Source organism: Heterodontus francisci, chromosome 27, assembly GCF_036365525.1.
Source record: "Heterodontus francisci isolate sHetFra1 chromosome 27, sHetFra1.hap1, whole genome shotgun sequence".
Classification (NCBI taxonomy): domain Eukaryota; kingdom Metazoa; phylum Chordata; class Chondrichthyes; order Heterodontiformes; family Heterodontidae; genus Heterodontus; species Heterodontus francisci.
The window spans coordinates 62,062,338-62,078,636 of NC_090397.1; the positions used below are offsets into that span (position 1 = coordinate 62,062,338).

General features: G+C 40.6%; 1 protein-coding gene across 1 annotated transcript in view; it reads left to right on the forward strand.

The window, feature by feature from the left end:
* The first annotated feature begins 710 nt into the window (after positions 1-710).
* gdi2 (GDP dissociation inhibitor 2) overlaps positions 711-16,299 on the forward strand; it is a 32,116-nt gene continuing 16,527 nt past the window's right edge. Inside the window, exon 1 of the mRNA XM_068059469.1 lies at positions 711-830. Coding sequence (XP_067915570.1) covers positions 786-830 — 45 coding nt within the window. The 5' untranslated portion in view covers positions 711-785. The remainder of the gene's footprint in view (positions 831-16,299) is intronic.

The window sequence follows — 16,299 nt, forward strand, 5'->3', positions numbered from 1 at the left end:
CTGGAGGACTATCAATTCGGTGAAAGACACCCTTTGGTCTGCCCGAAACTTGCTGGTCTTCCAGCGAAAAGAGTTGTCCATGACCGAATGTTGCAGACTGGCACATTCCAAGGTCCAGGACTACGTGCTGAGGGACGCACTAAAGCTTGGGGCAGCCGCAGCAAAGGATCAATGGGGAAAGACCACTGTGTGAGGTCCCCCCACCAAGCTGAACTGAGGGGCTGGATCCATGGAAAACCCCTCGAACTGTATCAGGAAATTTTTCGTTTGCTGTAAAATGTATATGGCATGAAAAATGAAATGGAAGGGTTGTGAGGCAACTGACTCCTGTATTGAAGGAAACTGAGCTCCTTTGCACTGTTTGTATTTTTTTGACTTGGTGCTGTTTGGAACTGTTTTGTCATGTATATTTACAGATTTTTATGAATAAAGTATATTTTGGAAATAAAAAACTACGCTTGCGCGAAACATTCCTCAGCAGCACTGGAAACCATCTGCGCTTGCGGAAGAACACCCACCGATCGAGCCATCTGCGCTTGCGTTCTAACCACCCTGCCTGCTCGTCGTCCGATGTACTCTGCACGCGCATGCGTAACCGGTACTGGGGGCGAGGGGAGGGGGAGTGAGAGGGCTGGGGCACGTATTTTGACGCATGCGTAGCCAGGGCGCACTCCGTGCGTGAGGGTGGTTTTTTTTAAAAGAGCGTGTTGTGCGCGTGCGCTGCTTTGCAGAGCGACTGTTCGAGATTGGACTTGACTGCCCGTTAACCGCTCAGCGACAACAACATGAATGAGGATTACGACGTGATCGTGCTGGGCACCGGGCTCACGGTGAGTCGGCCTCTTTTGTTCCTGTATGGCAGGCAGTTAGTTAGTTAGTTAGTCAGTCAGTGAGTGTTTGAGCGGTTCGGTGCGTTTGAGGCGCGCCAGCTTAGGCCTCAGGCCTGGCAGGCGGTGTGCGCGCGCTTCAAGCTGAGTCAGGGAGTGGTGGGCAGAGCTCTCAGACCCCGGGGCTGGGGGCATTTCTCTTTCCATTTTTATTGGCCTATTCCTCTCTGAGGGAGACTTCTGCCCCTTTTCTATTAGGTTCACCATATTTTCCTTCTTCCTGGATGACTGTGGTTATGCAAATTAGTTTCTTTCAAATGCCGGAAGCTTGAGAGTTTGCGGTACTGCATGCTGAGGCTGGGGAAATGGGTGGAGATAGTTTTTGGACAGTATGGATTTTTTTTGTCTTCAACTCAATAGTAAAATATTGTGGATGCTGGAAAGCTGAGATAAAAATGCTTGGTCTGGCAGCATCTAAGGAGTTCTGAATAAAGGTCACAGACCTGAAACGTTTACCCTCTCCTCCTCAGATGCTGCCTGACTGACTATTTCCAGCATTTTCTATGTTTTTTGTCAGTAATAAAGTTGTCTAACTGTTCCGTGTATCCACTGTAAATGTGTGGGAATTTTTAAAGTGGAAGTAATACAACTACTTTATACACCTTCATTGTTTTATTTCGTGTGAGCTGAAATTGCCCTCTTTGTAAATTGCACAAAGTTATTTATATTTCAGTCTGGTAGAGTTGCACAAGTGATTAGATTAGATTAGAGATACAGCACTGAGACAGGCCCTTCGGCCCACCGAGTCTGTGCCGAACATCAACCACCCATTTATACTAATCCTACACTAATCCCATATTCCTACCAAACATTCCCACCTGTCCCTATATTTCCCTACCACCTACCTACACTAGTGACAATTTATAATGGCCAATTTACCTATCAACCTGCAAGTCTTTTGGCTTGTGGGAGGAAACCGGAGCACCTGGAGAAAACCCACGCAGACACAGGGAGAACTTGCAAACTCCACACAGGCAGTACCCGGAGTCGAACCCGGGCCCCTGGAGCTGTGAGGCTGCCAACTATGCCGCCAACTATGATGTTTTGAATGAAAGGTTAGGATGGTCTGTATAAGGAGGGAAGTGGTTTAGTAGCGTTTTAAAAAAGCTTTATTGAAAATTTGATAATTGTTGCAGAGGAAATATTTACATTGTATAACTTTGTGTTGTGTGCAGTTCCTTTTACAATCCTCTTACCTAGACTGATACCTCTGATGTGCAGTTTAGTATAGTTTACCTATGGTCAATTTACCTGTCAACCTGCAAGTCTTTGGCAGTTAAAGCATTGAAGTAGGTACTAGACCAGAGGTGGTGAGGTTTGGATTTTGGGTATGTATTACATTCTCTGACTTAATGCATATCTGTTTTCAGCATAGTTGAAGAGAGGTTAACAGTTAATCTATTTACACAACAGGACTTTGGAACTGTTTTGCTCTATTTGGTAAGACTTATGTGGATTCTTTATTCTTGAGCAAGATTTGTGTCTAAATACTTCAGTACAGACCTATTTTATTCCAAGTGGTGTGGTGTTACCTGAACACAAGAATTAGGAGCAATAGTAGATCATATGGCCCATCGAGCCTGCTCCGCCATTCAATATGATCATGGCTGTTCTTGGGCTTCCGTTCCACTTTCCTGCCTGCTCCCCATATCCCTTGATTCCCTGCCAGACCAAAAATCTTCTATCCCAGCCTTAAATGTATTCAGTGATCGAGCATCCACAACCCTCTGGGATAGAGAATTCCAAAGATTCACAGCACCTTGAGTGAAGTAATTTCTCCTCATCTCAGTCCTGAATGATTGACCCCTTATCCTGAGACTGTGTCCCTGTGTTCTAGATTCCCTGACCAGTGGGAACAATCTCACAACTTCTACACTGAGTTAAAACACTGACCTGAAATGTTAACTCTGCTTCTGTCTCCACAGATGCTGCCAGATCTGCTGAGTATTTCATTTGTTTGCATTTCAGATTTCCAGCATTTGCAGTATTTTGCTTTTATTTTAAAACACAATTGTTTGTCCTGTTTACTGTGTAGTGCATATATTTAACATATTGCATATGAAAATCCACTTGCTTTACTTCAAGGGCTTACTGTTTTAAGTCAATTGGGATTTCAAATTGCAGGGTACATTTTGGGAGAAATGGGTGAGTAGTCTTATTCCTCTCAGTTGATTACTAAGTGCAGTGGGATTCTGTCATACTCACTGCCCCCTTTAAAAAAAAAACGCATTGGAGACTACGTGTTGTGGAAAATATATTAAAGTTCTTTCAGAAACAATTCAAACTGTTTAATTTGTCTTTTGGCAGCATTTTATTTCTCTATTTCCATTTGCCAAATGGAAAACAGGATTATAACATTACTTTTTTTCTTTTTATGAAGGATGCATCCACTGTTTTTTTTTATTAGGGCTTGAGAATAAATTAACGTTTTGCTCCAAGTTATTGGTCTAGCTGTAAAAAGAATTTGTGTGCAGGAAAGTTACTAAGCACATTATATCTGGATTTTCCTATTCTCTTCCCTTGTTAATGTATGGGTGGGGTGTGTCCACGTCACTTAAATAATCTGTCAAATCTTGGGTTTTTGGCAAGGAAATTTGAAGGAGGACCTGTGGTGCAATGTGAAAAGAACTTTCATTTATATAAGCACCTTTCACGACTTCTAGGTCTCAAAGTGCATCACAGCCAATGTATTACATTTTGAAATGTAGTCACTAATGTAGGGAAACAGCTCCCAGTTTGTGCACCAGAAGCTCCCACAAACAGCAATAAACAAGCAGATAATCTATGTTGAGTGTTAGTTGAGGGATAAATATTTCCCAAAACACCCGTGCTCCTCTATAAATGGCACTGTGGGATCTTTAATGCTGACCTAACACAGATGTGGCTTGATTTGACATCTCATTTGAAATCGTATAGAAATCCCTTGCTATAGCATCAACCTAGCTGATAATTCTTTGTGGGGTGTGGACCTAAGACCTGGGTGTGTATGCTACTGCTGAGCCAAGGCTCTCATCTGGGAGAGAAAGTGGTGGTGGGTGGGGGTGAGAGAGAGGAGAGAACCTTTTTTTAAAACAAAAAAACCTCGTAACCACTTAAATGCACTTTTTAAATTTGATGCAGTAGTACTATGCAAGATGAACCAAGAGACATTCAGAAGTGGAAGTGAAAGACAATGTAATTCAATTTATTGAAAAATGAACAAAGTAACTAGCACAGATGGTGCATGGTTTAATTGTGGAAGTCTGAGCCACTCAGTTCTCAGTTCTGCTTTGATCTAACGATCTAATTATGCGATGGGCACATTGTGAAGAGGTGATTTTACAACAATAGTAATTATGGGGCAATGTGACGCAACAGAAATAAAAGATTTGAAGATTGTGACAAATGGCTTATTCTGTGCTGTACTACCTTGAGCACATTACCTGGTCTGTTGCTTGTTAGGGATAAATTTGCTTTAAGTTGTAACTTGGGACTTTGTGCATGTTGATCTGGATTACTTTTCACGATGCTGAAATCTAAAGTCAATGCTAAGTCAGCCAGCAATTACAGACCAAGTGTTAGTATTAGGCAAGTCTGTTAGTAGAGCAGAAGCATGAGACTTCATTAGGTTACTGAATCTGTAAATTCATAAATTGTAAAGGTAAGTCAGAGGTGAGAAAGATGCATGTTGGGGTGAGGTGGCTGGCTTTTGCAAGGTTAAGACATGCACAGTAAAACTGCCAAATCTACAAAGTTATAAAACTTGCATGTAGTTTAAAACCCATCTCTGCAAAATTAAAACCCACCTTTTTTTTTTAAAAAAACGTAGTAATTTGCATGGTTTGTTTTTGGGCTACACCAATCAGCATTCTTTTGTAGCGATCATTTTGGCACCTTTTTTAGTTATCAAATCAAAAAACATTTACATTTAACATGGGACATACTACTTGCTCCACCTGAAACTTTTGAATGTTGGCTCTGAGTGTCTGTGCTGTTAAAATTACACTTTATAATGCAGAGTATTGGTTGCACAGAGGTGGGCAACAGTAGTGGCCATTTTTTGGCACTGATAGCAATGTTTATATTGGCAACTGGAATGTCATTGATCGAAGTGATGTTGAAAACCATTTTACTTGTGCTTGGTGCCTGCTTTGTGTACTAGAATATTAATTCAAAAATTTGGCTATGCTGTGAAGTCTCTAATCATAGTGACATAATTAATTTGCATCTTGAATTTAATATGCTTGCAGTGGTTTTGTCTGTTGCACCATACAATTTAGGAGAGGAGCTTTAGAGTGTGGAGAAAGATGCTATAATTTCTGTACATGGTTGTTAGACAGTACATTCATAGGCACTATGAATATCAGTAAGTCACTTAAAATTATTTAGTACATGCAACTGATTTAAATATCTGAAATAGTTTGGGTAACAGATTCACATATTCATCTACTGACTATTTTGCTGTTGATGTTTGCTGCCTTAAATTTTGTGTCTAGGCAAATAGATTAAAAGGAACTAAACCACAATGGCAGTTATTCCTTGCATCACTTGCACTTGTTGCTTTGATTAACAATGCTTTTCTGTATTGATACTGTTCAGATTTGTTCAAAATGTTCACACCTTAGTGTCATATTTGATCTGGAGATGAGCTTCTGAGCAGACAGCCACACCAACACTATTTCCTATTTGCCTATTTCCACCTCTGTAACATCACACTACCCTGCCCCACCTCAGATAATCCACTGCTGAAACCCTCAGCCATGCCTCTGGACGACTATTCCAGCACATTCCTGGCCGGCCTCCCACATTCTAGGCTCCATAACTTTGAAGTCATCCAAAACTCTGCTGCTGTGTCTTAACTCACACTAAGTGCTGTGTGTTCATTGCCCCTGTGCTCACTGAGCTGCGCTGATTTCTGTTTAAGCAATGCCTCTTAAAATTCTCATACTGTTTTCAAATTTCCCCATCCCAGTCTCTGTAATCTCCAGCTCCAAAACCCTTCGATATCTGTGCTCCTCTAATTTTGGCCTCTTAAGCATCCCTGATTTTAGTCACTCCATCATGTGGCCATGCTGTCACCTGGTCTAGAATTCCCTCCCTAAGTCTCAGCCTCTCCAACTCTTTCTTTCTTTAACATGCTCCTTTAAAATCTGCCCTGATGTCTCCTATTGTGGCTTGGTGTCAAATTTTGCTTTATATTGTTCCTGTGGAGTGCTTTTGAAAGTTTTATTGCATTAAAGGTGCTATATAAATATAAGTTGTTGACAACGATTCTAGGAGGTTGGTGTTTTCAAGCTGGGTTCTGCTATTTATATTAGCAAACTGAGTTCTCCTTGTTCCGGGGAGTTCTTCTGGTATGCTGGCTAACATTCATCCATCAACCAACACCACAAAACACATCAACTGTTCATTGATTTGCTGTTTAGGGGATTTGGCTGCCACATGTGACGACAAAAGAGCAGTGGTTTCGAAAGTAAGTTATTTCGGTGTGAAGCACTTTGAGAATGGCCTGAGGATGTGAGAGGCATTATATAAATATGAATATTTTTAAACATTCCATCAGTTAGTTTTTGACTGACTTTGCAACTTTTTCTGGTGCTGTTGAGACTAACTGGTCTGTAATTCTCCAAATCTTTTCTCCTCTTGCTCTCTCCCATTTCAAAAGACACTTAATTTGCCTTTCTCCAATACCATTCCTTATCTAGCAAATTCCTAAATATTTTTCCCAGTGGTTTAACTCTTACATTCTTTAGCTTCCCCAAGAACTCACTAGCCTATGTAATTAGATCTTATTTAAGTATCCAGTTCCCAACTCTAATTTTATTACACTATCACTCTGAAAGTCTGAAACACCCACTTTGCTGTAGTTTTGTGCTGTCCTGTTCCCTGTAAATACAGAAGAAAATAATTAGTTTAATGTTTCAGCTTTTGATTCGCTGGCTGTTAGGCACCAACCTGAAAGTAAGACATGTAAAAAGTATCATCCATTAAAGAACAGCATAGGGGATGGATGGTTGGTTAATTGTGGAATTGAGAGCTGAGCATTTGTAATAGGGAAGCGGAGACTGAAATTTGAGCTCTTAATTGATGTAATAACAAGTTTATACTTCATTAGGTTTTTGCAAAGATGGGAAGTAGGTTAAGTTTGCAACGGGATGGGGGAAACAATGGATGCGTTTTGGTGATGTGCTCATAGGCTAGGTCATGTTGAAAAATTCTTTTGACCTTGAAAACCCACAATGTGAGTGGGGAATCTGCATGAACAGTTCACAAAGAAATATATCTCAAATATCCATAGTAAAATCAAAGTATTGTGTATAGTGACCTCTTTGCCCAGAAACAGAATTGTAAGTCTTTTTGAAACAGTTCTAGATGGCAGTTTGTTTTATCTTCTTACTGTTGCCATTGCTAACAATTTCTTTGTCACTTCAGAAGCTTTATATAATTTTGTTTTTACAAGAAGTTGTAGTTTATGGGGATTTCTGGAAGTTTGCAGCACCAATATACAGCCAGGTGAATTGGGCCTTTGTTACTGAGCACTGAAGCTGTGTACTCTTGCTGTCACTTGGAATTAAAATGACAGCCAGTAGTGGGAGAATGGTAGCACCCAGGGGATGAAATCAAATCTTGGCTGATATTAGAAGCTGAGCTGTCAGTTTTAAAGCCCATTGTAACCACTAAATCTCTGACTTCATTGCACTGTTAAATACTGCTTTTGGAAGTTGCAGGACGTGTTTTGTGTAACTCTCATTATCTTAATCCCTGATCAGATTTGAAAGGGGAATGCCCAGCTATATATTAGTCTTGTTACAAGCCATTTTCCAAACTATTTGTTGTCCATTTCTGACACTGAAAATGCTATACTGTGGGAATAGCAGAAGATCAATATGCAAGTTGTTTATATTGTGCTCTTCAAATTACTTGAGTATTAACACTGGATCACTTGCATCCTTTAAACATTATTTCCCATCAGGACACTTCAGTAAGCCTGTTGCAAAACGGCTAAAGCTAATGGGCTATAAGAAAAGTTGCCCTGAGGTTTTTGAAATGTGGGCTCCAATTGAGTAGCTTCCCAAGATGTGCAAAAAATCTTATGGGATATGGAAGGCAGTAGTACTTTTGCACATCTAAACTGATTTGTAGTAGATGCACAAGTGAGTTGTTTTATGGTTTATTCTGCAGGTAAAACTGGGCTTCTAAGTTCTCTTGGAAGGGTTCCTTTTTAAATATTACAGGAAACAAAGTAGTTGTATGTTTATGCTTTATAACCACTTAACCCATTTGGTTCTTTTTTGGTTCACTATTTGGATGTGAAAACCTATGTTGCTAGACTGCATGATTAGATTTTACAAGACCAGTGCCATAATGATGAGTATAGAAATAAACAACTTTTGGAAGAGGTGGGAGAGAAGTGGAGGGCAGGAGAAGTTATATACATAGAAGCGATTGCACTTTCGGTCAGAGCCACTTAGTATTAGACAACTATTAGTCTAGGCCAAGTTAACTAATACTGTCATTAATTTGTTTCACTATGTTTAGCTGAAATGCACCCCTGTTTAACTGATGTCTTTTTTAAGAATTGGGCCAACAAATGGGTAACACATCCTTGTGAAGTTAATGCAGTGGGTTTTTTTTTGCTATCTGGGACCTGTCAAATCCTAGCACGCTGACCAGAGAAAACCTCCCCTCTGGTTGAAGTGAAACAATATTTAATAGGTGTTGGGCATTTTTAACCAGTGCTTTAGTTCTAATCTTGTCTTTGGGTATTTAGTGGTTTTATTTACTGTCCTAATGTTACCCTTGTCCCTGAATTTTAGTCTTGGGCAGGTGGATTGTCAAAAGCAGTTTTTGATTTTCAGATTTTCTCACTAGTCTCTCCCAAGGAGGTGTGTGTGTGTGTGTGTGTGTGTGTGTGTGTGTGTGTGTGTTCTCACAATTTGTCTGTATATTTCATGTCATATATTTTTTCTCGCCTGTGACTTAAAATGTGCAAGCTATTTACTCACCTGAATTTCCACAAAGGCATTAATATCCTTCCTGCACTTAGGTGGTTAGAGCTGTGTCCAGTATTCCAGATGGGATCCTGGACAACACCTCACATTCAGTAATGTTTCCTACTTAGATTTGTACTCTTTTTTTAATCTCTCCTAGTGAAATCCAGTCCATTTTAATTTATCTGTAGCCAAATATGTTTGCACTAATTTTAATCTACAGTAATTTCTGAGTTTTCCTGATTGTGTTAAGCAGAAATACTTGCATGTGGGGGCAAAAAAGAGCCTGTAATATATCTGTGATATAGATAAAAGGTCCAAATCCTTTTGAATCTGGTTGTAATATTTTCTGTAGGTGCTATTTTGCTTCTGACCCTTGTCAAAGTGGTGTGTGGGTAACGATGTCTATGCACAATTGCATGTAGCACCTTTTCAGCCTGACACGCTGCTACTTAAGACTACATGCTTTCCTGTTTTAAGGCTATCGCTACAGCACCATGCTTCACCCTCTGTTCCACATTCCTTATGGTAGCCATTAATTGTTGTGGAATCTTGTTGCACTTAATTAAATAAGGATACATCAATTTGTTGAAGATAAGAATGTCTGCACCTAAACACAAGATAAATATAGAAACTGCTGGAAATACACAGCTGGTCTGACAGCATCTGTGGAGAGAGAAGCAGAGTTAATGTTTCAGGTCATAACATTTCATCAGAACAGCTTTGAGATAAGGTGAGGTGGTTCTGATGAAAGGCCAATAACATGAAACATTAACTCTGCTTCTCTCTCTACAGATGCTGCCATGCCTGCTGTGTATTTCCAGCACTTTGTTTTTATTTCATATTTCCAGCATCTGCAGTATTTTTCTTTTATTATACAAGATGAATATATGCAGTTAATCAAATTTTTTTCATTTTTAATATTTCAATGAACTTGTGCTGTACTTTTAAACTTCTGCATGTAGGCTGGATGTTTTGTGTCACAGCAAATGGCATTGTGTATTCCCTTGTCTTTTTTTTAGTAACAGCTGTTTTAAGAGCATTATGGTAACAAATGACAAAGGGCACCATTTACACAAGGATTGCAATGTGGTTGAGGCAAACACATGATAAAACTTGGTATTGTCTCTGGTAGTGTCATGGTGCAAACAAAAAACATGATTATAGACTGCACATGAAAATTGCACATTTAAAGTTTTCAGTCTGATGTATTTGTCAGCCTATTTGAGATGAATGGAAGTAATATTTGTTTATATAATTGAAATGGAATTAACAAGAGAATCCAATTCACAGGTTTGATACTCAGCAGTCTTTTTGATCTGACTGCTTAGTGGAAGAGTGTTTTGTATTTCTCCCCCCCCCCCCCCCCCCCCACCCCACCAACATTTGTGTGATCTTTTTCCCTTCATCTTTCCCCTTACCAGTCCAAAGAAAATGGACTCCGAATTAGGTTGCTTTGTGTAAGTTTGTAGTTACAGACCCATGTACAGCTCTATAAGAACTGGAGAGTGACATGTAGCACTGTTGTAATGCCCTGCAAACAAAAGAAAATACATCGTTCATGGCAGTAGAATGACTAACTTGAATCTGTGACAATTATATTGCTAGATTAAATACTGGGGATTGCAGTCAGACTTGGGACTTTAAAAGCCAGTGTGTTAGCACAATATTGTGGAAGGCATTTAACCTAATACTTAGTATTTAATGTGATCATGCTTGTTAAACTTACAGGCATAGGGTGGGGAATGAGGAGCATCACTGAGGTTTTGCCCACTGGTATTGTGCTGCCAAATGACCAAATTATTTAATTTACTACACAAACCTTCATTTGGCTTTCTTTACTTTTAGAATCTTGGTGTACAGTGACGTCCACATCCCACCCATAAACAAATAAAAAGCCAAGGAATAGACCTGTTTAAGATGAAAGTTCTGCTTTGTTAAAATGAACATATTCTGTGACTGGGGCAGTGACTAATGAATTTCCAATGAGGTCTGTTCTAGTCCCTGTGGTATTCATGCCATCCAAAAATTGCTACAGATTTACTTGCCATTTAAAATTTTGGTAGTTGTGAACTTCTGCAACTAGTTGACAAGCATGAGTTTGGGGTCCTGGACCAATTAAGCACATGCCCACAGAGGTGTACTGCACAATGGGATGTGAGATGTGTACAGGATGATGAGCATTTGGATTTAATTGACCATGTAGCTAATGGGAGCGATCTCGAGGGAATTTTGCTAGTAGCTGAAACACAGTTACTGATCATCACTCAAACCACATTTTAGAATATTGTATTCAGCTTTGAAGTTCTGCTGCATTGCTGAATGTTCAAGCACAGGATGGTTGAGTCCTTAAGATCCCTTATGTTAAGATGGTTTTTAAAATGCTGGGACATGGATAATTATAGGTATGAGGAAGTCTCAAGCAAGACTGGGGATTGGAAGGATGGTTTTCTCGTACCGCCACATGTAATAGAATCCCAGTTAATGCTCCCAAAACAGTTGGGTGTGTATCTGGTGAATAATGGGGTTGAGGGCTGAAAGAGGTACAGATAGAGATCTGATGCTATGTGAAATGTGGGCTGGAATTTTACGTCAGGCAGGAGGCTGTCCCACCAGCCTAAAAGTATGGGGTGAGCTCACCTCTGCCAGGCCTGGGAGCCATGTTATGATTTTACCTGGCCCAGGCTCTTAATTGGCCTCGGGTGGGACTTCTGCCCCTCTGAGGCAGTAAGGCCTGCCTCCGAGAGCTGTCAGCTAATCAGTGGGTGGGCAGCTCAGTCCCAGCAGCGTCGTGGGAGCGGTGGCCACTGCTGGGACTGCAGCCAAGGAATGGAGCAAGAGGGACACCGGCCTCTGAAAAAGAGTAAGTGTCCCCGACAAGGCCCTACAAAATGGCTGGCCCCGGTGAGGCAATGGTGGTCAGTTGGCGGGTGGGGGGAGGGAAAGGTATTTCAGTGGGAGTGGTTGGGCCTTGGAGTGGGTGGAAGGGGGCCTCCCTGGGGCACAGGGTGACCCATCAGAAGGGACCCCCAGCCCGCAAGGAGGCCACCAGATTTTACTGGGGGGCCTGAGCCATTGGTAATATACCAGCAGCTGCAAGGAAAGTCCTTTAAGTGGCAGTTAATTGGCCACTTAGGGCCTTAATTGGCCTGGGGCATTTGGGCCGTTTCTCACTGCTGCCCCTCATAAAATTGCAGTGGAAATGGGAACAGCACCCCCCCTACCCCCAGCCTCCAACTCAATTTTACGACTGCCCCCCCCCCCCCCCCCTTCCAGCCCGCTACTGTTTGGGGGGGGGGGTTAAATTCCAGCTCTGCTTTTTGAACTCCTGTCTGTTTGAATTGTCTAGCCAGAGAAGACAACTGCCCTGTAATGTGTTTTGTGAAATTTGCTTGATATATTTTTGTAGTGGGGGTGAGGAGATTTTTTTTTTAACTAAGTGATGTGGAGTAAATGCAAAATATTGATCTTTGATAGTTTAATTTGTTTTGTCTGCATCAAGGGAATAGCCAATGCAAATGTGTTCTGATTCCACCACGCCTTCAGTGAATTTGCAGGCTTCCTTTGGTGTTGCTAGTTATATTCAGAAAGTAGGTCAAGCTTAGTAACTGGCCATTTATACTTTGAAAGGTTGACGTTGCAATAATAATGTGCTGAAGGAGACATTTTAAACTCTTGTGGGTTGATTAAATCTTTTTCCTAAGTGTTTGTAAATTAAACTTGGTTTTAGCCCAATGCCGTGACAACATGGTATTTTACTGATTTTTGACATACAAGCAATTGTATGTATTCTATATTGTCTGTGGGAGTTATACAGTTATTGAAAGGTAATGGTTAGTCCTTCAATGCACAGTCCCATTCATGGCACACAATGTTTTGCTCATGGGGAATTTGGTTAGCTTATGAGTACACCTTTTTAAATGTTGGAAGAAATCACGAATTGTATACTAACATCTATATGTAGGAAATGTTTTTAAAGCTGTAACAGCTAGTGATATGGTTTGTGGAAACTGCATGGTAAAGGGGTATCTTTGGAGGAATGGATCAATCATATCAATTGCCACTTCCAACTTTGCTGACATGTGTCAGTGCTTTTTATAATACTCTGATCCATGGCAATTGATCTGCTTGAGGCCTGATGAGTCAATTTGTTGCAATATGATGTACTTGTTCATCTTGGGAGCTGAACTAATAACCTACAGCTTGTACAGGGAGAGGTATTGTAGTGGAACAGTGGCAAAAGGTTAACAAATGGGTTGAATTGTGGAACAAAAAGGTTTTAATGGAATCTGGCAATGTTGGAAGGCTTTAGTGAAAAGTAGAATTCCACAGAAGCTGATCCTGAATTTATCATCCAGGACTAAAGTATATCTAAACCTAAAGTGTTAGCTGAGTTTCATTTCATTTTGTTGGAAATTTCACTTTGTTGTATTTCTGCAGGAAGGATGCAAAATCAGATTTTAACCCACTGTCTCACATCCTAAAAATGCATTGCGCGTTTATGTGGTTGGGTAGCTTTATCACTTGAATGATTTTAATAGTTTTCTATATATAATTTGTATCTTTAACTTTTCTTGTCTGTCGGTACTTAAAAGTTCATACTGAAAAATTTTCTTTCAACTTTTAAATTTGTATTTTGTTAACTGTTGTGACCTTGACTTGCAGATTTCTGTTTCCTTTCTCTGCAGAATGCTAGTATGCGGTATGTCAGGCACAAGTCAGGAGTGTGATGGAATACATTCCACTTGCCTGGATGAGTGCAGCTCAGACAACATTTAAGAAGTTTGACACTATCCAGAACCAAGCAGCCTGCTTGATTGGTACCCCATCCACCACCTTATATATTCACTCCCTCCATCATTCATGCACAGTGGCAGCAGTGTGTACCATCTACAAGATGCACTGCAGCAACTCACCAAGCCTCCTTTGACAGCACCTTCCAAATCTGTGACCTCTGCCACCTAGTAGATGCAGGGCAGCAGACCCATGGGAACACCACCACCTGAAAGTTCCCCTCCAAGCCACACATCATCCTGACTTAGAACTATATTGCCATTCCTTCACTGTCGCTGGGTCAAAATTCTGAGAACTCCCTCCCTAACAGCACTGTGGGTGTATCTACACCAGATGGACTGCAGTGGTTCACCACCACCACTTTCTCAATAGCAGTTGGGTTTGGGAAACAAATGCTGGTCTTGCCAACAATACACAGTGCCAACAGCACTGTGGGTGTACCTACCCCACATGGACTGCAGCGGTTCAAGAAGGCAGCTCACCACCACCACCTTCTCAAGGGCAATTAGGGATGGGCAATAAATGCTGGCCTGGCCAACGACGCCCACATCCCATGAATGAATTAAGAAAAAAACTCTCATCCCATGAAAGTATTAACTTCAAATGCATATTTTTTCTTTTTAAAGCTCAGTTTTGAACTAATCATCTTTACTAGCTAGGTGACTTCACTTTTACCAACGTAAAGAAAGCGACTGTGGGTCATGTTGGAAACTGATTATAGCCGAAAACCTCTGCCTCTCCACTGACTTTAAATTGTTTGTCTGCACGTAGAGTTTTCAATCTGTTAATCCCAAGGTCTTGCTTGTAAGCATACTCATGTTAAGATGCTTTTTTTGTTTAAAAAAAATGAAAGGAAACCAGTTTTAGTATTTTGCATGAATATTCCACAATGGATCACTTTAAACCTCTGCACCATCTGCAAGGCTCAATTCAGGAGTATCTTTGAATGGAGTGAAGATCGACATCACTGTTGGCTACTGAGTTTGTGGCAAGGCAGTACTTGCGGTTTTAATTTATGGGAGTCTCCAAGCTCATGACCAAAACTACAACTACAAGTACAATAGGGTTATTTCCAACGAAGGTGCAGTGAGTGGAGGGCAGTTAATACAAATTGTGTCTCCTGCTAGGTCCCCGCCTGCCAAGAATGAGGCATATTAATTTTGTCATGAGCATTGATTTTTAAACTGTTACTGGAGTGAAGAAAGGACTTGTTAAATAGATCCGCTGTGGCTGAAAAAGACATTTGCATATTAACAGACGGTGATTGGAAGGACAAAAGACTATTCCCTGACACATTCACCGCACAATGGACCTTGATCATCAGGTATTGTGTGTAAGAGGAGCATTCCAGAGACTGCTAAGGTGGTGCAATCTAAGACGTGGTCAGACCAGTTAGTCACATGACTAACCTGCTTGGCAGCCTGGGTTTTTCTGAATTGTACAAACAGTTTGAACTGAGAAAAGTCTGTTCTTCGGAACCGAAGAAGGGTCACTGACCTGAAACGTTAACTCTGCTTCTCTTTTCACAGATGCTGCCAGACCTGCTGAGTGGTTCCAGCATTTCTTGTTTTTATTTCAGATTTCCAGCATCTGCCGTATTTTGCTTTTATTTAAGAATACTGGGCCCCAACGAAAAGCAAGATGTACCTACAATCAAGGACTCTACAGAGCCCCAAGAACTAACAAAAACTCTTCAGATATTGCATCAAATTTTTCCACTTAATTTTTCTTCTCTTTTCTGTCACTATTTGCATGTGTGTATTGTGTATACGTGCTAGCGTGAGTGCTTTGTGTATCCGTAGACGTCAACCAAATTAAAGGTCACGTGTAATAAATCTCATCTCTTTAAACCTAAGAGAGCCTGTTTGTGCTGGTTTCTTTGCCTTATATTTGGAAAGCGGTGACTGAGGATCCACCAAGGGGGAGCTAAAAACATGTTGTGTTTAAAATTAAATCCTGTTACAGTAAGACCAGGTGAAGGCTGAGAGGAACCTCTAGACACGTTTCTCGCCTGGTTGTAACATGTAGATGTAAAATTAATCCCAGTCCTTTGACAGCTGTGCTGTCTTCAGACATGATTGGGGGAAAATTTCCCCATCTTCATTCTCACTGGGATTTATGCTGTCGCTATATATTGACATATTTGAATGCTCACTGCTCAAGTTTGCGGGAGGGTGGAGAAATCAAATTCTGCAGTGTTGAATTGTGGAAGAAGTTACTTTTGTAGTAGTTGTATAAATAGCTCGAGAGGTTAAATATTTGAGATTATTTTGGATTACAGCTTGTTTCTTGCTTCCCTGGCTAACGTTTTTTTTCTCTTGAGAATCTGAATTACAGCTCAGCTTCTCTCCTAAAGGCTGGTCCTGGAATTATCCTGGCTAAATAATGCAATTTGCATTAATAACTTGCAACAGTTTTCCAAATATTTTTGTGAACATGTGGAAATTATGTCATTCTTTCATTCTACAGCCTAATTAGATTGCAATTTATGACTTTCTGCAATACAGTGTGGGGATTGCCATATCATCGGATTTAATTTATACAGTTGGGTTATCTATAAATTTTTAACTCAATAATGCTACATGGAATATGTCTTGCAGTATTGTGCTGTTTTCCAGTAAGGAATTTTGTGACTGATCCAACAGTTC